The 20753-nt window shown below is 36.4% G+C and overlaps 4 protein-coding genes across 6 annotated transcripts; 1 reads left to right on the forward strand and 3 right to left on the reverse strand.

The window, feature by feature from the left end:
• On the forward strand, nt 3117-8498 carry LOC18606885 (protein BREVIS RADIX). The gene is made up of 5 exons (XM_018117844.1): nt 3117-3805; nt 6153-6547; nt 7018-7147; nt 7436-7800; nt 7966-8498. Exons 1-5 carry the CDS (start codon nt 3689-3691, stop codon nt 8042-8044), a joined length of 1086 nt encoding a protein of 361 aa, XP_017973333.1. The 5' UTR covers nt 3117-3688; the 3' UTR covers nt 8045-8498.
• On the reverse strand, nt 8939-13094 carry LOC18606886 (cyclin-dependent kinase F-4). 2 transcript variants are annotated; one of them, XM_018117843.1, is made up of 16 exons: nt 12624-13094; nt 12460-12538; nt 12286-12354; nt 12119-12208; nt 11886-12024; nt 11651-11753; nt 11511-11563; nt 11333-11399; nt 11050-11158; nt 10827-10892; nt 10611-10679; nt 10428-10491; nt 10211-10327; nt 9800-9831; nt 9620-9698; nt 8956-9398 (listed from the first exon to the last, which is right to left on the reverse strand). In XM_018117843.1, exons 1-16 carry the CDS (start codon nt 12629-12631, stop codon nt 9178-9180), a joined length of 1365 nt encoding a protein of 454 aa, XP_017973332.1. In that variant the 5' UTR covers nt 12632-13094; the 3' UTR covers nt 8956-9177. The 2 variants fall into 2 exon arrangements, with proteins under 2 accessions (XP_017973331.1, XP_017973332.1); XM_018117842.1 differs by lacking the exon at nt 12624-13094 and having other exon boundaries at nt 8939-9395; nt 12460-12556.
• On the reverse strand, nt 12458-14490 carry LOC108661394. 2 transcript variants are annotated; one of them, XM_018117846.1, is made up of 6 exons: nt 14408-14490; nt 13418-13678; nt 13299-13349; nt 13154-13182; nt 12624-12673; nt 12458-12538 (listed from the first exon to the last, which is right to left on the reverse strand). In XM_018117846.1, the coding sequence occupies exon 2, from the start codon at nt 13629-13631 to the stop codon at nt 13506-13508; it is 126 nt and encodes a 41-aa protein (XP_017973335.1). In that variant the 5' UTR covers nt 13632-13678; nt 14408-14490; the 3' UTR covers nt 12458-12538; nt 12624-12673; nt 13154-13182; nt 13299-13349; nt 13418-13505. The 2 variants fall into 2 exon arrangements, with proteins under 2 accessions (XP_017973335.1, XP_017973334.1); XM_018117845.1 differs by having other exon boundaries at nt 12624-13182.
• Nucleotides 16760-20706, reverse strand: LOC18606887 (mechanosensitive ion channel protein 10). Its single transcript, XM_018116804.1, has 5 exons — nt 19267-20706; nt 17990-18113; nt 17578-17871; nt 17284-17486; nt 16760-17193 (listed from the first exon to the last, which is right to left on the reverse strand). Exons 1-5 carry the CDS (start codon nt 20505-20507, stop codon nt 16929-16931), a joined length of 2127 nt encoding a protein of 708 aa, XP_017972293.1. The 5' UTR covers nt 20508-20706; the 3' UTR covers nt 16760-16928.

Here is a 20753-nt window from a genome sequence, read left to right on the forward strand (position 1 = left end):
CAACAACATCCAAGCCTGGCATAGGAGAATATTAGAATATCCACTTTTAAAATCTGTTGTTTGGGTTGTAAAAGGGGAAAGGATCCTCAAAAAGAGATTTGGCAAAATTGAATAACTCAATTTCACTTAAAATGGCGTCCCCTTCTTTTCCTTTTTTCTCATTGCTTTTTATTCTTTGTTTACGCCTTAAGGGGAGGCCAGGGAAAGAGATAGTTTGCAAGTGGGAGGCATCATCCTTTGATTAATAAAAATCCTTTTTTTTTTTAAAAAAGATGATAAAAATCATTGCTATGATATCCTCTTTAATGACAATAATCTCTTAAAGGTAAATTTGACATTCTTGTTCTTGTATATATTAGCTACCTATAACTAAAATTCAAAGCATTTTGACTCTAATTTATGATTTTTATATAAATATTTAATTTCAAAATTGTTCATAATACAACGTATACTTATTTCAAAAAATGAAACATTAATTATAAATAAATACATATATTATCGATCAATAATTATTTACACACATGCACGTGGAGAATAAATGAAAGTAGGGATGAGATAAAAAAACGTTGTGTTTTCATCATCATTAATTTATGAAAATTAATGAAATAAAAAAATTTGATGATTTTTTTTTTAAAATATCGTACTTCATTTTTTAGCTAGTGTCTAACACGACAACGGTTTGATAAATTTATAATTAATTAATCACATAAAAGAAAAATGAGTCAAATTCTACCTTCAACTTATACTATATATATTACAAATATATAATTAAGTTGAATATGAAATTTTGGTTTTACTTTCTTTCAACTTTAACAAACTGATTACTAGTATACACCAGTCTTCTTTTAAAAACGTGTCCGTACTTTCACGGTTATACATTTTGCAAATACATTAAAGAACTAAGACCCATTATTATTTATTAGGTTGCTTCCATTCATAATTATATAATGTAACACCTAATATAACCTATACATATTTTTTTTTACACTTATTATGAGTCATGACTAGAATATAATTGAATCATGATTGGCCTTTTCATTAAGATATCTTGGTAGATGTATCTAAAAAATTATAATTATTAAAAAGTTTGCACTATGTATAAATTATGTTTAAATTATTAAAAAATTCATAAAATTATATCCATTAATATAATTTGATTTTTATTTTTTTATAATAACTAAATAAGTTATCATCTTTGGATTTGTATTGGCATAAATTTTTAATCTTAATGAAAAATATTAATAATCATCAAATTTATTTTTGTTCATATTACGTTATTTGATGAAATAATCATATAACTCATTTAACATTATTTGTCAGGATATAAGTCATGTTGGTAAAACATGTTAATTGATATTAAATTTCATGATTATTAACTCTTTTTCTTATGATTAAGAGTTCAAGTAGGTGTAATTTAAAATAAAAAATTATTTAAATATAAAGAAAAAAACAATAAGTAAATAGATACTTAATACGGTGCTTCAGGCATTGTGAATCAAAAGATTGTAATCTGTGGAAATACTCTTATGATAGACCAATGATGGGATGGTTCATCACGCATCACTCATCATCAGCAGCAGTCAAAACTGTGATGATGAAATCCCAGCCATCGAGTGTCCTCGTTGGAATCACACCCAACCATTACCCGCCACGTACCCTACTTCCGGTACACGTAAGAGATCCCGGCCCTTTCTTGCATCAGCAAAAACACGTGGGCCCCCCATGTCCTCTCCGACCTGGACCGGTTTCTTCCCTCTAAAAGATCCCCCCTCTCCCCTCCCCTCCCCTTCTCCTAACGGTTCCTCGCTTCTTAAAAATAATCGCAAAATTTTCGTTTTAGCACCTTCCTCCGTTACTTAACGGCGGAATCCCCTGATGCCGTCATCCCCTTCTCTTCTATAGACGTAGAGCCTATATATAAATACCTGTGCCTCGATTTGTTTTCGTCTCCTTGTCTTTAGTCCGAAAATTCTTTTGCTATTTCGGGCTGAAACGGAAATCCCGGGCTTCCGTATGCAAACTTTCCGTTTCTGGGAACATCATCGGATTCTCGGCCGATATATCGCCGGCATTTTTGTCCATCCGAGATATTGTTGTCTGTTGTCCGTTGTCCGTTGTCCGTTTTCTGTTTCACCCAGGAGTATCAAAATTTCCTTCTTCTCAAGATTTTTCAGCTGATATTCTCAAGCGAAATTTAAGCTTTTGTATTTTTCGTTTTCCCTCTCTGTTAACGCTCTGTTTTCAAAGCTTCAAGCTTCAAAAAGAAAGGAGTGAAATTTCTTCATTCAATCTTAAGAAGTTCAAAGCTTTACTGGGTTATTGAAAGTTGACTCGGGTAAGTAAGTTTTTCTTTTTCTTTGCTTTCTCAGCAACCAAACAGAGCATTACTTTAACGTTTTGCTTTACCTTTATTAAAGCTGATGATTCTGAGTAGGTGTTTATGTGAATGGAAACCGCAGTTTAATTTGAAGCCAGTGAAAAAAGCAGAGCAGAGTCGAGAAGAGCAGAGGAAATGGAATGAGAGAGAGAGATTAAGTTAGAGATATAAAGAAAGACAGCTAAGAAGGGAGAAGCATTTGGGGCATTGGGGTAAGTCGTTTTCGAACAATAAATGATGCCAACAGTAGTTTTCAAGCTTTCAACTGAAACAAATCTCAATGTCCACACTTGCTTGCTCTGTCTCAATATTCTCTTGTCTCTTTGTCTATTCATTTCTCGACACTTGAAATAGGCCCCTCATCTTTTTCTTCTTCTTCGATAAAAATAGATTGGTCCATCCATCCATCCATCCGTCAGCCCCCCACCAAAAACGAAAAGAAGACTACTCTTCTGCTCCAATGTTTCTCTATACAGTCGCTTTATAAATATATATATATATATTCGATCCGATTTGTTTTCATTTTGTTGGTTTTCAAAATAAAATTTGGTTTTGTCAGAAACCTCGGCTTGCTTGAACAGACCACAGTTTGTTTTGAATCTTTGTTGGTTACGTTAAAGCAAAGCATAGATTCCAGACTTGGTCACTGTCCAATTAGGCAACTTTCCAATTGGGAATGTCCCGTTATGTTTTTCCTTTGTTTTCTCTCAATAATTGACTGCTTATTTTTTAATCTAGCAAGTACTTTTTTTTTCTTTGTTGGGGTTGGGGTCTTCTCTGATCCCGAGCTCTTTTTCTTTTTCTTCTCTTTCCTTTTTGTCTTTCTCAAAGGACTCCATTCATAAGAGGGGTGACGCTGATGCAACATTCACACTCCTTGGACGTTTTCTTTTTTGGATTTCTTTCAATTTTGTTTTTCTTTGGTGCCAAACATGCTGGAATTGGCTCCACTTGGTTTATCTGAAAGGGGATGTCTCTATTATTTTATTGCAACAAAATCTCCTAAGAACAGAGACCCCCCCCTCCCCATCCAAGGATGTCTGCCCTGCACCACTGAATGAAAGAATGTTCCATTGTCTGTTTCAATTGACCATCATTACCCTCATAGAAAATGCACTTCTCATGGGTCTCATTGTAAGTTCAAAACCCAAAAGTTAAAAAAATAGAATCCTACTACTGGTAATCAAGTTGTTGCAATTTGGATTTGTTGAATGAAATCAGTAGTTTTGTTTGAATCTTTGTTTATGTGCTGCAGGGATAAGACAGTAGCAAAAAGGAAAAACAAAAGCAAAGAGAGAACAACAAAAGAAAATGTTTACGTGCATAGCGTGCACCAAGCAAATGGCGGATGGAGGGGAAGAAGTAGAAGGAGCGCGTGGAAGTGGCACGCCTAGTACAAAAGAAGCCGTCAAAAGCCTGACGGCGCAGGTTCTACTTCTACCTCTTCCTTAATCCTTACCGCATCTCTCTCTCTCTCTTCACCCTTGAGCTCCATTCATTCAATCTTTGGCTTTGCTTTTTTGGTTTCTTTTTCTACATTGGCCCTTGTTTGTGAAAACGAACAAAATCATAACCCCAATTAGCCCTCTGATCTCCTTGGGACCACCTTCCCCCTTTTGGCATCTTTCTTTCACGTTTATTCATGTACTATTATAATTTTGATCTTATTCTAATAGTGGAGAGCTGTCGGGGGGACTTGCATGTGATGCGGTGTAGGATGTTGCTTTGTGCAGCAGCTCCATCTTTAGATTTTTTTTCTTCACGTGGGGTTTTCAATGAAATCCTACAAACAAGGCCAAGGGGGCAGTCTATTTTGTATTTCAACAGTGTTATCCCTCTCATTCTCATAGACTCCACATAGATTTGTTTTGGATTCTTTCTTTTTTGAGGATTGTACGAGAAGAAAAAGAGACCCAAAATATTCCTAGCTCAAAGCATTTCACCTTCTGCTTTCCTGGGCGGCGGGTGCAGAAAAGAAAATAAACGTCAGTGAATCAGCCAGCAATGAGCGGGATTCATGTGATCCTCAAAACAATACTCCTCCATAGGAAGAATGAATACGCTGCATTTGGTACAAATTTTGATATCTCTTTACTCAAAAGCTAGCACCATTAATGGTTAAGTCTTAGGATGCCATGAAACCATGGGCAATGCGATGCTACATCCTGGAAGAATCCAACGGGCCAAGAGGGTTTTTTTCACTATGTTGGGTAAGTTGGTAACCTTTTTTTGAGTGATAATCCTGTGGCTCTTGGTTCAGTTTATATTGTAGTACACTGTAGACCGGATGGGGATTTGAGCCTAGGCCGCTCTAGGCTGCTGTTATCTGCTGGATGTTTGGGTGATTCAGACCAACAAAGAATCCCGCTAGAGGCAAATCCCCGTTACTCGGCTCCTGCAAATCTTAAATCTTCTTCTTATGACGCCCTCTACGACCTAGGAGTCTTAGGCATGTGCAGACAACAACTTTCCTTCCAGTGGGCTAGATATTCTCTGGGTTTATTTCGGAATTCGGATAGAATCACTTCCAGGAATCCTGGCCAAAATCTTCACTACTTCCACTAGCAGAAACTCTTGATTCTTCTCATGACTATTTTTGGATGTTGATTAAGTTTATTTTTCTGAAGTAGGATGGGTTTTAATATAAAGTTAACCTGGTCAAATGTCCTAAAGAATAGAATAGTAGTAGCATATGGTATTTCCAGGACAAAATTTGAGAGACGAGAACAAATATTCGTGCAATAAGCAGTGAAGCGGATATCTTTAGAAAAGACAACTTGTATATTAAGAAAAGACAGCCAAGTGTCCTGGGCCTGACCCACCATTGAATTCTTGTCGATCCACCTTGTTTGAAAAAGTAGGAATGTGGAAAAAAGAAAAGGAAAATCTATTGCGTGCTAATGGGCGGTGAAATCAGATTAATTGACAGCCAGAACAGCTCTCAGGTGGGTAGCAGGAAAGTACATTTGATCATTTCTGACTCTGTTTTAAGACCAACAGCGTTGACTGTAGTAGTTTCCCAATGATATTCACAGTTCGAGGATCCGCTTTTGTGGTGTAGTTTCTGCCTTTTCTATATTTTCTGTCAGGGTCTACTGTGCGGGTTAGCTTTGGGAGTGATGGCTATGACTGAAACAGACCAGTTCCATTTTCTGGTGTTTTCTTTGTAACATAATTCTGGAGCTTATGCAAGTCTGTTATGCACCATAAGCTATGTTCTCTAACAGTATAATTGAAACTTGGCCAGAAAAAGATGTACCATTTAAGAAAGTGATAATTGAGAACAATCTGTAGACCACTAAGCTGTCAAACGCAAATCATATCTTGTTCTGGGATATTGAGCAAAATACTTGGGTACATGATGTAGTGAGTTGGAGAAATCAGTAGAAATATGGACTTCAACTAGAAAGGATGTGAAGACAACATACAGAATTGTTCTATTCTAAGTATATGATGTTTGTTAGAACATTGAACATCTCTTTAATGGTAGAAGAAATATGGCTTAACTGTTAGGCTAAAGACGGAGTTTGATCATCAGTGCAATTTTTCGCTGAATCTCTCACATTATGAGCTACAAGAACTTTGGGAATGAATTTTTATTTTTGTCAACCTTAATGACATATCTTTCTTTCTTGAATTCTCTGTATTTTCCAACATTAAGTCTACACCATCATGGACTTGAACTTGTGGAAGTCAAGCATTTCAATGAACACTGTTATAGCTTTTTTTTTTTTTTTTTGTGCTTGTTAATAACTTAAATTCTGATATTGTACAGATCAAGGATATGGCATTGAAATTTTCTGGCGCTTATAAGCAATGCAAGCCATGCACGGGCTCCAGCAGCTACAAGAAAGGACATCGACCTTATCCAGATTTTGATGCTGCTTCAGAAGGGGTTCCATACCCGTACATGGGCGGAAGCTCTAGCTCAACACCTGCATGGGACTTCACGAGTGCCAGTCATCATCCAGGAAGATCAGACTCAAGATTTACGGGGGTATTCAGTGGTGACAGAACCCCTGGTGGAATGGACTCTATGTTTGCCCAGGATCTGGTGCTAGAAGATGAGGATGAGCCCAAGGAATGGATGGCACAAGTGGAACCTGGGGTTCATATCACATTCGTGTCTCTGCCTAATGGAGGAAATGATCTCAAACGAATTCGCTTCAGGTATGCCGTCAACTATCCGTAACCAGAATGTACTTTCATCTCAGTCAAAATCTGGGTATAATCTTGAATTTCAATATCTGACATCCTTCCATAATTGGGACTCCAAATAGACATGTCACTCTTGGCCTTCACATGCCTGCCATGATATTTCTACTTCATTACATATAGTACATGGGACACACTATTCTAATAGTCTGGGGATGACTATCTTGATTGGTATCTTTTCTCCAGCTAGACTAGAAATCTCTCATTGTCCATTGATTAGTCCTTTCTACCATTCTGTGATTCAACCTGTCATGCAATTCGTTGGACCTACCAAAAGTCCATTCAGCTTTGTTCCTCAGACATGAAAGAAAATGGACTTTTCTGCAAACCTAAATTGCCCTGATTATATTGAGATTTCTTGGTTCTGGAACTTAATTCAGCAAATATATATGGAAACTGACGTTACTTAGGCATTAATTTTGAAGCCGGGAGATGTTCAACAAGTGGCAAGCACAGCGATGGTGGGGTGAGAATTATGATAGGATCATGGAGCTCTACAACGTGCAGAGATTTAATCGTCAGGCATTACATACTCCCCCAAGGTCTGAGGATGAGGTAAACCACGTAGTACCTCGCTTTTCAGACATTTTGTTTTTTGATGAACTTGCTTTGCCTTTGTGAGCCCTTGAATTAGTCGGCAAGAACATACTGTTTGTCAAATTTCCATTATCTTCATTCTGTCCTCCTGATGTCATTGACATTAGACTTCATCACAAGAAAAGTAACTTCTTAGCAGTTAAAAATGGCATGAAAGCATATTCTTTTCTCTTTGCTTCCTGACCTAATGGACCTTCTAATTTATTCCAAGTTCAAATTACTAACAACATAACTTATACACTTCAGATGCAGAGAGATTCTTCTTACTCAAGGATGGGATCAGCAATGGAAAGTCCCATGCCTCATTGGACACCAAGATACAACTATAAACCCTCTGGAAGTAAAGGCTACTTCCCATCAGAGAATATGGACCAAGGTGGGACCCAACATTACAGTGCTGGGCCAAGTGCTTACGGTGCAGGTGGCCCGAGAGGTGAGGCATCTTTTGATGCTTCACGGACGACAACCTCATCTAGAGATGAGCCTTCTGTTTCTGTCAGCAATGCCAGTGAAATGGAGGCGGAATGGGTTGAACAAGATGAGCCCGGGGTATACATTACCATCAGACAGTTGGCTGATGGCACCAGGGAGCTCCGGCGTGTCAGATTCAGGTAATGAAATTCACATTCATTTTACATCAGTGGTACTCTCTGCCCAACATAGATTAAGAATACTTGGAACACAGAGTCAGGCAGGCAGGAGGTTCTTTCTGGAAAAAACCTTGTACCAAGCATCTAGACAACAGCTCTGATCCTTTGCATTGTGATTTTTTGCAGCCGCGAGAGATTTGGGGAAGTAAATGCAAAGCAGTGGTGGGAAGAGAACAGAGAAAGGATACAAACACAATACCTTTAAATTATAACAATTTTACACAAAAGATATGGTAATGGTAGCAGGCGGTGGATATAAATGTATTAAGGGTGCACGGCAGTCGGATGCTCCAAAGGAATGGAAAAGACCCCCTTCAATTTTGTTTCTCACATGTTACAGGTAAAATGGGCTTTGTCACCTCTTAGTGATGATGAACCAGTGCGCTAACAAACGTCGTTTTCACTAAACAAACTAATCATAATGCCATTCCTTTCCTGGTGACAATCCAATGGAGGTTTTGTTTCCCGGCCGGGAGTCCCAAGCAGAGCCCCTTGTGTTTTTTGTCTGCCAATTTTCAGGGGCTCTGTAAGATACTATTGGAGTTTTTATTGGGCCAGCGAATTACGTTATCTGCGGTTGTTTTTGCTTTTCTTTTTTTTTTTTTTGTAATACAAACTTGATATGATAGTTGAAGAAATGAAATTGAATCATTTGTGGTTATCTTATGTTTGGGTGCGATGCTGTGTTAATCTTATGTTTAGAATCCATTATCCAATACGGAACTCTTTAAGCAAGCATCATGGATGACGGCCTATGCTCGTTGAAATTCCACGAAGAGAGAATCGAAATTCCATCAACTCCCCTGCCTCCAGTCACTCTTCGTTTGCCAAATGTTGTTTTAATCATTAATAACCTACCAATTAATACAAACACATTGAAAAAGAAAATTCGAGTACAATGACCTAATAGAAGATTTGGACATCCATTCTTTTTTCCTCTGAATTCCAATGGCTGGATTCGACAATTCTTTGTCAGCCATGAAGGCAAACTTCCATCTTAAATCCTTCAACATCCACCAATTATTTATTGGCAGAAAGCAAGATTCAATTCGGAACCATGTTAAAACTCGAGATACTGAAAGAAAATAAAACAATAAAATACCCCCAGACAACCAATCATTTACAAACTCAATACTTTATTTCCAAGCAACGGTGAACAGAAACAAACCAGTCTCTTAAACGTAACAAGAACCAAGCGTATATATGGTTATTTGCTAGGAAGACACTCAAACCAAAGCACTCAAAGTTTAATACTTGGGACTCCTTGATTCCATATACAATGAAATCCATTATTTATTATAAAAACAACCATAACGCTAGGGCTGGGCCATCTTTATCTCATCCCGCTACTTTTCTTGAAAAAGTTCTGCCAGACTGTATCTGTTGGGTTGGTCTAAGAAACATGTCATTAGATTCCGCAGTCCACTGCACTCCAGCTTTCATTGGTGGCGGCCTTAACTGCCCCACAGACTGCCTGCGATTTCCAATCGTCACATTTGCCAACTTCTCCGCTACATCTGAAGCTCCACGGGCAGTTCTATCCTTGTTGAATGATACTGCTGAACCATATATATAGTTCCGAGTCAATCACATACATTATACTAGCAAACAAGACTAAGTCAATAATACATCCATCTTCAACAACCAACAGTCAGACGAGAGATATAAAAGATTCTATTCATAGCACAAAGTTGATCAATTTTAACCATTATATATAGGGGTTTCATTTTCCTTCTTTTCCAATGGACTGAAAATATATAGTCATGCAAAGAAAACTTACCTGGACTCTTTCTTCCTGGTGGGCGATACTTAGGTTGTTTGGCAGGGCTCTTCAAGGATTTATCATTCTTAGTCGGATCCTACAGCAAGGACGAAGAAAAAGACCACATTTAGAACCAATCTAAAGAAAATATTAGTATTACAGAAGGAGAACAATTAAGACACATTAAATAGCAATTACCCGATTAACCATCTCCAGCTTGCGTTGCACACCTGCAGGAATTTACCATAATTAGAGAATCCACCGTATAAGATTTTTTTCAAGGAAATAAATAGCAATTGGATTACCTAAGCAGAAGACTCAAACTTCATAAAATGAAAGGCAAGGATAAAATTTTATACAGGTCCATAAAATTGTATTACTACCAACTTAATGAATGATAATGTCACTAAGCAGAAGACTCAAACTTCATAAAAAAGTGGTTGTACTTGGGTCATAGTTCGATCATAAACTTAGCCAGAACACTTAATCATAATTCATAGTGTGCAAGAAAATCCATCCGGAGCAGAGAGATCATGTGCTTTACATCCTAATACCGATATCATTATTAAACTATTTCAACATTACTACATATATTCTACAATCCATCACCTGTGCCAAAAGATGCATTTATCTTCGCAGAATTAAGATTGCCAGTGAGCTTTGCATTGGGTAGGACCCCAGAATACCTCCTAGCTGATTGCTGTTCCAATGTTCCTCTAACCCCAACTACAAGTATGCAAATTAGAAATTAGCCACAAACTAAACCAAATAACATACCCCCTACCCAAAAGAAAAAAAAGACAAAATTGGAAGTTTTAGAACAAACCAGATGGCGGAGTCCTAGAAATAGCTGATCTGGGACGAAGAGATGGTGGAACATAAAAACAACTCTGCACATTGTAAGAAAATTTTGTGAGCAGAGCACTTGCTACAACATAAATGCCATTTTGACCTCATAAAAAAGTAACCCAATTCTTATATACACTAAAATATCAATGAAAAACATGACCTGAAAGAAAGGATGCTGAAGGGCCTCTGCAGCAGTTGGCCTCTTGCAAGGATCCCATGAACAGAGAGACTATAAAAAGCAGCAAAGCAAATGTCAATTTATCTTTGAAAAATCAATATAATAAATTTAATGGTCAGAATCACATAACAAAAAGCACTTCTGCAGTACATTGAAAGAAAATAATAGGCAACAAGAGTCAGTAGACATGCACTTAACTGTAACAAGGTTGATTGCATCATCACTGGCTGATGGTATCAACACAGACAGATGCACACCAGTAAACTGCAGTTCTCAATAACAGAAAGCATTGTTAAACACATTAAACAAATGTTAGATTCCATACACTTCACAAGATAATTCAAAGCAACTGCACATTGCTAAATATAACTTTGAAGTCCAGCTACACTGCTAGTGATGCAATCAAGAGAGAGATAGAGACCTGTGGGAATTGGTAGTTTTTAGCCCTTGCAAGATTAAGCCCGTCAAGCCACGAATCCTCAGATGGAGTACCTACTACACTACAAATTTTGTAGATTTCATCTGCTTCGCTGCATGCATAATAGTAATAAAAGGGTTACCATCCATCCTCTCAATAACTAGCCAATTACCCATTGTTGCCTAACACATTGTGAAAGATAATTAGATTTTAATGCCTATCTCAGTTAAGCAATCCCTAGAAGAAAGTTCGCGACACATAATAATAATAAAAGAAAACAACATACCTGGTACCAGGAAAAAGAGGCCGTAAGGTGAATAACTCAGCCATGATTGCACCCATCGCCCACATATCTATAATCAAGGAGAAAAAAGGCATAATTATCTGTTCTGTGTATAAAATATTGAAAGGGCTGTCACTCCTATCCTTAAAAGGTAGCAATATTGATTACATAGAAACCTTACCAACTTTTGAAGTATATAAGAATGATTGAAGAAGTACTTCAGGGGCACGATACCTGAAATACAATGAATTCAAGGCTCAGATAGTTGTAATGAAGAACAGAAGAGGAAAAACCATTGAATTCTCAAAGCATCAAACCTACCAGCGTGTTGAGACATACTCCGTGTATGGTGGTTGTGAACTGATTTCACGTGCAAGACCAAAATCAGCAATTTTGATTATATCTTTAGTAACCAACAAATTTTCTGGAAAGAAAAGGGCAGTTAGTTACAGAACATTTCTTTGAATAGATGTAAACAAACATCAACATGAATTTTCTTTAAATAGATGTAACAAAAATGACCATGAATTTTATAGACAAAAACTGAACACAATACCTGGCTTTAGGTCACGATGAAAATATCCACGCTGGTGCATGTATGCAAGACCTTGGAAGACTTGGAAGCACCAATTTCTGATTTCAACTTCTGAAAAAAGCTTTTCCCTATCTTTCATAAGTTGGTAAAGGCTGCACTCCTGGAACAATTTTATGTTGCCCAAAAAAATATTAAACCTCCATTGATCAAGAAGCAATATATAAGTAGAACAAAAATACAATCCAATCACTTACCATATATTCAAACACAAAGTAGAGAATATCATTTTCCCTGATGACTTCCTTAAGCTTCACAATATTGGGATGATTCATTCTCCGCAGTGACTGTTTAAAAAAAAAACTATTATGCATATGACATAAACAACTAGGAGCATAAAACAGAACAAAGCGACTCATATTACCTTAACTTCTCTCAGGTTCACACACTCTTCCCATGAGTAATATTTCTTCTTCATTTTCTTTATTGCAACCTTCAGAACAGACAACATTATTTTGAAAAGGAAATATCATAATCAACATCTGAAGAGAAGAATGTTCTTATAATTCAAAATAAATAAAATCCCAGGCATACTCACAACTTCACCAGACAACTTATTTATAGCTCGCCACACACTACCAAATGTTCCATCACCAACTTCCTTAATTAGCTTGTACCTAACATCATCCAAAATTTTGATAAGCATAAATCACCATGCCAGAAACAAATATTGTCTAGCACATCACATGTTAAACAACTTACCTCTCCATTTTCTTGCGGAACAAAAGAAGCCCTTCCTTTATTCAAGAGATCTATAAGAACCAACGATAGACATGTGACATTTATCTTCAGCAGAAGATTGCTAGTATTAAAAACTATAAAACATAAACAAACTGCCTTGCTGGTCAGCTGAATCCACCATTAATTTCCTCTGGCAACATGCAAGGGCACAAAACCAGAACTTTTACGATGGATGGGCTTCACACCCTTATTTGGTACTAAACCCACAGCTTGAAGACTAAAACAAGGCATCCACAAAAGGTACAGATGTGCTCCACAAAACATACTGATACGAACCGACCAGAATGCTTGCTCCAGCCAACAGGAAGGACCCCAAGCTCAAGATACACTCACTCGGTTCAAAAGCTTAATTGCAGTTAACTCATCTATGCTAAATAGAAACTGTTGCAGAATGCTCAGTAAACCAATATCTCAACATTAACCAGTACCCATCAAGAGCAATATCGAAACATTAACTAAGAGCTACAGTCTGCTAATGCTTAGTAAGCAACCTTCAACTGTCTACTGCAAGAGTTCAATCCTGTGATAATAGAAGAGCGAAAAGAAAATAACGAAGAGGTTAGAAAACAAAAAAATTGTTCACAGATATGGTAAAAGATAATTGAAAAAGATAACCATGCAGAATACATTTTGTACCTGGAAGGCGTTTTCTCAAAATTTGTGACTGGATGTTGTATCAGCAATGCACTGGCATTAAAAATACTTAGAATATACCTATCTTATCTTAGTCAGAAAGAGATGAAAATATTGCTTACTTGTAGAAGTGCGCTAAAGATCCAACACCTATGTCAGAAATAACATGCATTACGCCTCCTCTGTTGAGTATTGAAAAGAGACTGGGCACTAAGTGCAATTGACAAAAGAAACCAAAAGAAAATCTCCATGGACGAGAAACCGCCAGTCAAGTACTTCTTGGAATGAGAACACCCGGAAAAGGTAGCAATTTGACCAGAAGCACACTTGTTCCATGTCTTCAAAAGGAAACTAAATCCCTTTAAATCCAAGCCCGGTGCAATCTAACATTAAAACAATATCAATTGAAACTTACAAAAAGTTTGCTCTTACAACGAGCAAATAACCCAAATACACAGAAAACTGCTGCCAGAAAATGAAAAGCAGTACAAGATCATAAAAAAATTAATGAACAATCCTTAAACCAAACTTATGGCTCCTGCGTTGAGAGTACAGCATAACTCAGAAAAAGATACGCACTAATTCAAGCATATGGCATACAAAGATGTACAAAAAGTGGAATAATATTCATCTTAGAAAGCAAATTCTCAAGAAAAGTGCTGAGGCCAGCGAATTCAAGCAATATGCAATTACCAATTCACAACTGGCAGCGACTCATCAAATCACAAAGAATCAATCCAAGATAACAACAATTCCTATTTCCGGATTATAAACCAAACAAGCAGGAAACCCCGTGAGACAAACATCACAGGATAAGAAAAGAACAACGAATCAATTCAGGAAAAAAATCAATAAAACCCTAGGTAATTTTCTGATAAATCAAACAAGCAAACCTTAATCGATTAAATCAACCTAAACAATTACGAGGCCAAACGAATCCCTAATTATGAAACAGGCGACAAAACAAAAAAAAATAGAGAAAAATAGATTCAATCACAAAAATCCCTAACCCTAAACACGAAAGAAAACAAAGAAAAGAGAAAGAAGATATCAGATCGGATCAGATCTAGGTCAAAAGAGATCGACAGAGAGAAAGAGACCTGAAAACTAACCGGCATAAGCACCGTCGCCAAGGACGGGAAGAGGTGGAATCCAGAGCTTCGCTATTTCTCCTCTCTTCCTACGGAGCAAAAAATAAAAAATAAAAACTCTCTCTCTTCGTGTTTTCGAATATGAAGCGAAATATCTAATCTTCTTATTGTTGTTGTTGGGTCGGGAGTTTCTCTCGTGTGAACCAAGGCAACGCCTAATAATTTTGGGGGTATTTTTATTTTGTTCACTCGATTCCATCCCTCCTATTTATAGTTCCCCCGATCCCCTTATTCTCTCTCCCCTACCCCCCGTTTGTTCCGTCTGTTACTTCTCTACGCTACGCCCTACTCTATTATGCTACGCTCGCTCAGTTCTCTTCATCTTTCCTCGCATCTTCGTTTGGTTCTTGATTGGGACAATCAACTCCCACGTGTCTCACGGCTTTTCCTTTTCTACCCTTACCGTTTTCTTTTTTTGGATAAAGTCTTTCCTATCAAAATTACTTCCACAATTTTGGTTGCTTTTCTTCGTTTGGTTTGTTGTTGATTTAGTTAATTAATTTAGTAAAATTATAAACTATTAAATCTTCTAGACTTTTTAAGGTTCCCTTTTAATTTGTATAATAAAATATTTGGCAATGAATAGGTGACCAACTTATAATAATAATTTGTATAACTAGTATACAAGATATAATTAAAAGTAAAGTAAATTTGATTTACACTCTCTGTAATTTTATCTGTTTTTACATAATACTTTATATTTTTTTCAATTAACCTTTGTAGATAAGTTTTGTTCTCTTAATAAATTAAGAATAAATTAAGTGGTCAATTTTATCTAGTGAAATTATAAACAATAGATTAATTTTTACATAATACTTGAAAAATACTCTAAATTATTTAATAGAATTCAAATAAGTATTTTTTTTATCATGTTCAATCATTTTTTTATATTTTTATTTTAGAGCAAATAAACATTTATAATTAATAGATGATTAATTATTATTAATTAATATTATTTATCATTTTATGTACTATGATGTTTTTGTGGAAGATAAAGTCATTATATCATATGAATATATCAAGTCAACATCAATCATGACATTTCAATATAATACTGAATATAAAATAACAAGTTATATTTTAACTAATAATAATTAATTAATTATTAATTATAAAAAAAATTTATTTAATTTAAAATATAAATATAAAAATGTGATTAAACGTAATAAAAAATAATAATTTATTTAATTTTTTTAAAATAATTTAAAAATTCTTTTAAATATTATATCATTAATTTTTGAACTGAAATATTTTGATAATTTTATTGATTAAAATTAACTGTATAATTTTTTCTAAAAACATATTTTATTCACAAATAATGGAAAAAAATACATAATCTTTGAATAAGAAAAAGAGAAGCTCCACATAAAACGATGGAAGAGAGTTGTAGTTTAAGTTTCGTGGGTGGCAACATATTCTAACTTATCCCGGTCAGCTCTTACTTCAAGCAGACAGAAAATTCTTCAATATCTTGAGAAATAAAAAATGAAAATTCGGTGAGCGTTGCTGCGCCTTTCAGATTTGGTCATAAGCTGGCGCCACGTGTCCAAGCAAGGAACCTAGGTGTACCACATACGGAAGGTTCCGGCTCTCACCCGCCTTTTTGTGGATTGAGTCATCTTCAACCCCAAGCAACAATTTGGTCCCCTTCTTCCTCTACATTTACAAATTCACCCTTGCAGTTTCCGGCCCAATTTTCTATTATGATTAATAGGCCCAATCCAAAACAAAAAAGGCTATATTTTTTATTCCATTATTTATGTTTTAATTTGTGGAAATTTGTTGTTTGGTATGATAATTTGTGTATATTTATTAGTATTACATTATTGTCTATTTATTGGTTAAAAAATATTATTTTCTAGTTATAAGAAGGTCAATTTTCTAAAAAATTTTCAGTGCAAATCAAAATATAAAAAAACTTAAAATAAATTCAATAAATTTTAAATATTTTTTCCGTTCCTGTTGTTTTGCTCTTTTTTGATTTTTTATAGATATTAAAATAATAACTTTAAAGTTTGATATATTATATATTAATTTTTAAAAAAATTTATAATATAAATGTTAAAGATAAATTTATAATTAATAATAAAAAGAAAGAACATGTGTTTAAAAAAGCACTATATTTTAAGATATTTAAAAGAAAATGATAGAGAAAAGGAGAAGTAGTATATACATTCTAATTTGTCATTTAAGGTTATCGTAAAGCTCTTGTTGTTTTTTTTTTCTCAATAGTTTCCTGTTAATATTTTTTTTCGACAAATAACTTATAGATAATTTTTGTTTATGTAAGAATTAAGGTGTTAATTTTACTCAATAAAATTATGAAAATATTCTCAAATTTAAAATTAACCTATTTATTCAAATTCTAAGTTACTCAAAATACAATACATGAGTGCAGATAGATGAGTTTTAAAAATGAAGGAAATAGAATTGGGTCCATCATGGCTTCAACAAAGATATAAACGATGAGCAGGTGGATTAATTACTGCATCATCCTCCAGTTGTCCAGATTGACTTGGCTAAGACGGACCTCTTGCGGAAGAAGATGGTACTTGATATCAAGGTTTTCGAAGATTTTCTTCAGCTCGAGAATGAGCTCTGTGATCCGATTGCTGCGCTCTCCATAATTCTGATGATTGATCGTGTGTTGGACGCATAAGCTCATCTTCAGCTTGTTAAGATTCTCTATCTGTTTCACTATCACTGAGTGCTTCGGGTTCCAATACTTGGGCTTGCTCTCGATGTATCTGCACCAAGCCCAAAGTTTGTAAATTAAAGCTGAGTTTTTAAGTTTTAACCCTAATCGACAATGTCAAATTAAGTTGCATGTAACATACGCTTGGATAGCCTTCTTCAGTGCCATGATAGTCTCCAGGGACGTGGAAATGTCAATCTGGAAATCAACCGTATCACCCATTTCTGGACTTCGGTAGAAGTTGCTGATTGGCTTCGAGAGCAGGACCCAATTCGGATAATAAATCTTCTCCATATCATACCGAAGGAATACGGTAGTCAATATATTCATTTCCTCCACAATCATCTATCCATGAAAGCAATCAAGTCATCTATTAGGATAATAAATTTCCATACGCATAAACCGGTGACGTGATATGGAAGAAACATGCACGCACCTGAACACCGTCGATGACGCAGCGGTCGCCAATATCGAAAGGATGCATGATGAAGATGAAGACAATGGATTCGAACACCATCTTACAAGTGTTCTGAAACATGACCCCGGCAACAACTAGCTGTGTTAAGACAAGAAACACTATCCTATATGTTGCTACCTCCATTACCAAGAGGGATACCACGACTATAATCACGATGACCACTGCACTTGCCAGCTTATGGAGTTGTTGCACAGCTGTTTTGGTATCATTCAGCGAATGTGCTAGAAATTTTCGTTCAAAATAAGCTCGAACCTGGACGTTAATGGCAATATATATATATATATATATATACATTTTAATTAAGTATATATTGTGAAAGAACAAAAGCACCCTAGTCGATAAAACGAGTAATTAGGCAAGCAGGACTGACCACCCAATTTCTAAAGGAAGATTTTGAAATTCTTCCGGTCTCGAGAGCTCCTTCAAATAGTGGGAATATGGTGTAAACTTCAACCCCCTTCAGGAATCTCATTAGATCTTCCTCTTCAATATACCTTTAATTAGAAAAACCGTGATTGGCATTCACCTTGGTGAGCCATAAAGGTTAAATTATATATATGTGCATATGATAAGAGTATATACATGTATGTACGGAAGTGCTGAAACCACATATCGTTAGCAAGTAAAGAATTCAGCTGCAGAATGTTGACTAAGATCACTTGTTGGTGCCCATGGAGTACGGGCCACTTAAAACTCACCAAGAGTGGTGCAGAAAGAAAATTAAAGGAAGTTCGTTGACTCGATTTCATTATCAAAAGGTACACACACTCATCAACCATTTTGAAGAAGAAGAAAGGCATGCGCTGGCTATGGCGCTCTACCGACCATCAAATGGTACTTGTGGTATGTAATAGGACCACAAGAAAAGAAGCACTCACTCTACAATGAGCATGAGTTGTCTTTGTCGTTACTCTATTGGCTGTGATCAGCCCTGGTCTCATCAGTACGAAAACGTGGATATACATTCAAACCGACTTGATAAACTTAAGCTATTTCTGGCATGGTCTTCCCTTAACGGCTGCTTTCAGTATTGGGGCCGCTTGTGCAATAACAGAGAACAAAGACCACGTGCAAAAATATAGGGGAGAGAGTTCATTAGACGTAAGGGTAAAGGTAAAAGTATGGTTTAATACATGATTAGTTTTTCTTTAGGGATGTCAATGGATAAATTTAATTGAATATTTTATGTTATTCGATTTGATTAAGTAAGATTAGGTTACTTTATAATCATATTCTTGTAAGATTTGGATAATAAAATTGTTAGATATTTCATAAAGTTTCTATTCCACATTATTTAGGAACACAAAATGTTTGTGTTTTATATAAGCAAAATCACTTGTTGTAAGCAACAAAGGAAAATGGACTCGCGCGTATACGAGATTAGACCAAACTTTGAGAAAATGTGGATTTCTCCTCCTACACTTCAGTTCTCATGCTTTTCTTTGTTGATAATATTAATGTAATTTGTTAATTATGGTCCATTTTTAGACTTCAAAGGATAATATTAAAGTAATTTGCTAATTATGGTCCATTTTTAGACTTGAAAGGCTGAATTCAAGAATGAGATTGTTCATGCAATTAAAGAACTAAACATGTATTCATGCATGCAAGAAAGGGATCAGATATAGGGGGAAGAGATGTGTTTACTTGTAACCCGGCTTAGCCACGTTCTTGAAGATCCTTTGCGCGGTGTTTCTAGCCTCCCACTCACTAGTAATCTCCGACTCCGCCTTTCCAAAATCGTCTACTGTCGTCGAAATAGTCGATAACCCTGAAGACATCACGTAGCTTACCAGCCTCTTCACGCTCCACGCAGAGGCTGACCTCTCCATGCTGAGCTCCCTTAGCTTTTCCATGTCAATTTTCCTCGACCCAAACTTCTTCGACTTGTAGATATTCCTCGCTTCTTTCCACTTTTTCTGCTTCCAGTTTGGTGGCAATGACTTGGATTCGCTTAGGCTATGATGCTGTTCATGCATTATGATTTGCTCGTCCATGGGCGGACCTGAGAGCGTATCCAAGATGTAGTGGTGGAAGACACTTTCCTTCATTCGATCAAAGTACGTTGTCACATGGAAAGATGAGGCCAGCATTTTGACCAACACGATCTTGATAAGCCATATGATTGCACCGAGCAACACAGCTACTAACGCTTGAAACACCTTTCTGAGCACCTTGTTTTCCTTGCTGTGAACTTTGGTGTCGAACATGAAGGTGTATGAAAGAAGGACTAGGCCTAACCAGATGCAGTTTTGGATGCTCTTCCTTAGTCCATAGACGAAGTAGAGCACTTTCTCTCTAAGCATGAAGTTTCGTTCAATGAAAAAGACAGCGAGAGCAATCAACCACCCGGAAACTAGGCGGCCGCAGAAGGTCACCAACACCATAAGGCACCATTTCCAGATCTCAAGCCCCCACGAACGCTTTGTCTTGAGAGATTCTATCGTGAGAGAAGAGATCAAGCACGTCGTTATAACGAAAAACAGAACCCATTCAGTCAAGAGTCTCCAGTTCAACCTTTTTGTCCTCCTCTTTTGGTGTCTTTTTTGCCCCTTTTCTCCACCATCTTCGTCAAACTCATCGTTCCACTCCTCTTCATCGTCATCGTCATCGTCATCCTCATCAGTTGAAGATTGGTGGATGTCGTCAAGCAACGGTTCAAGACCGTTGGACTCTGGGAACCTTTTCTGGGGATAGTTATACTCAAGAAATCGAGCTTTGGGTTTGGAGACGCTGAGGCGGCGTAGAGTTTTTGCTCTCGTGGGAATTTGGGGCTTTGTTTCTGCAGCCGCTTGGCCTTCCTTGAGCTCGGTTTCCATTGATGGACCTACAGGGTTTCCTTGGTCCATGATGACAACCACCTGATCAGACTTTGCCCTGTCCTCCATTTCTTGCTTAGTGCAACTTGACCCAACTCCTCTCTTTATATTTGCAGACGAAAGACTGCCAATTTACACTACTACTTCATCCCATTTCTGGGGCTTCATCCCTACAAGTATATATAAAGCTGCAATCCCACTATGATTGTGTGGTTAAAACTTAAAAGCATTGGAGCTAAAGATGAAAGTGAAATATGGAAAACAAAATCATTATAAGCAACTTGTTCTTGTTTTTTATTCTTTTTTGGTAAATTT

The sequence above is a fragment of the Theobroma cacao genome, chromosome 3 (genome assembly GCF_000208745.1).
Source record: "Theobroma cacao cultivar B97-61/B2 chromosome 3, Criollo_cocoa_genome_V2, whole genome shotgun sequence".
Lineage (NCBI taxonomy): Eukaryota > Viridiplantae > Streptophyta > Magnoliopsida > Malvales > Malvaceae > Theobroma > Theobroma cacao.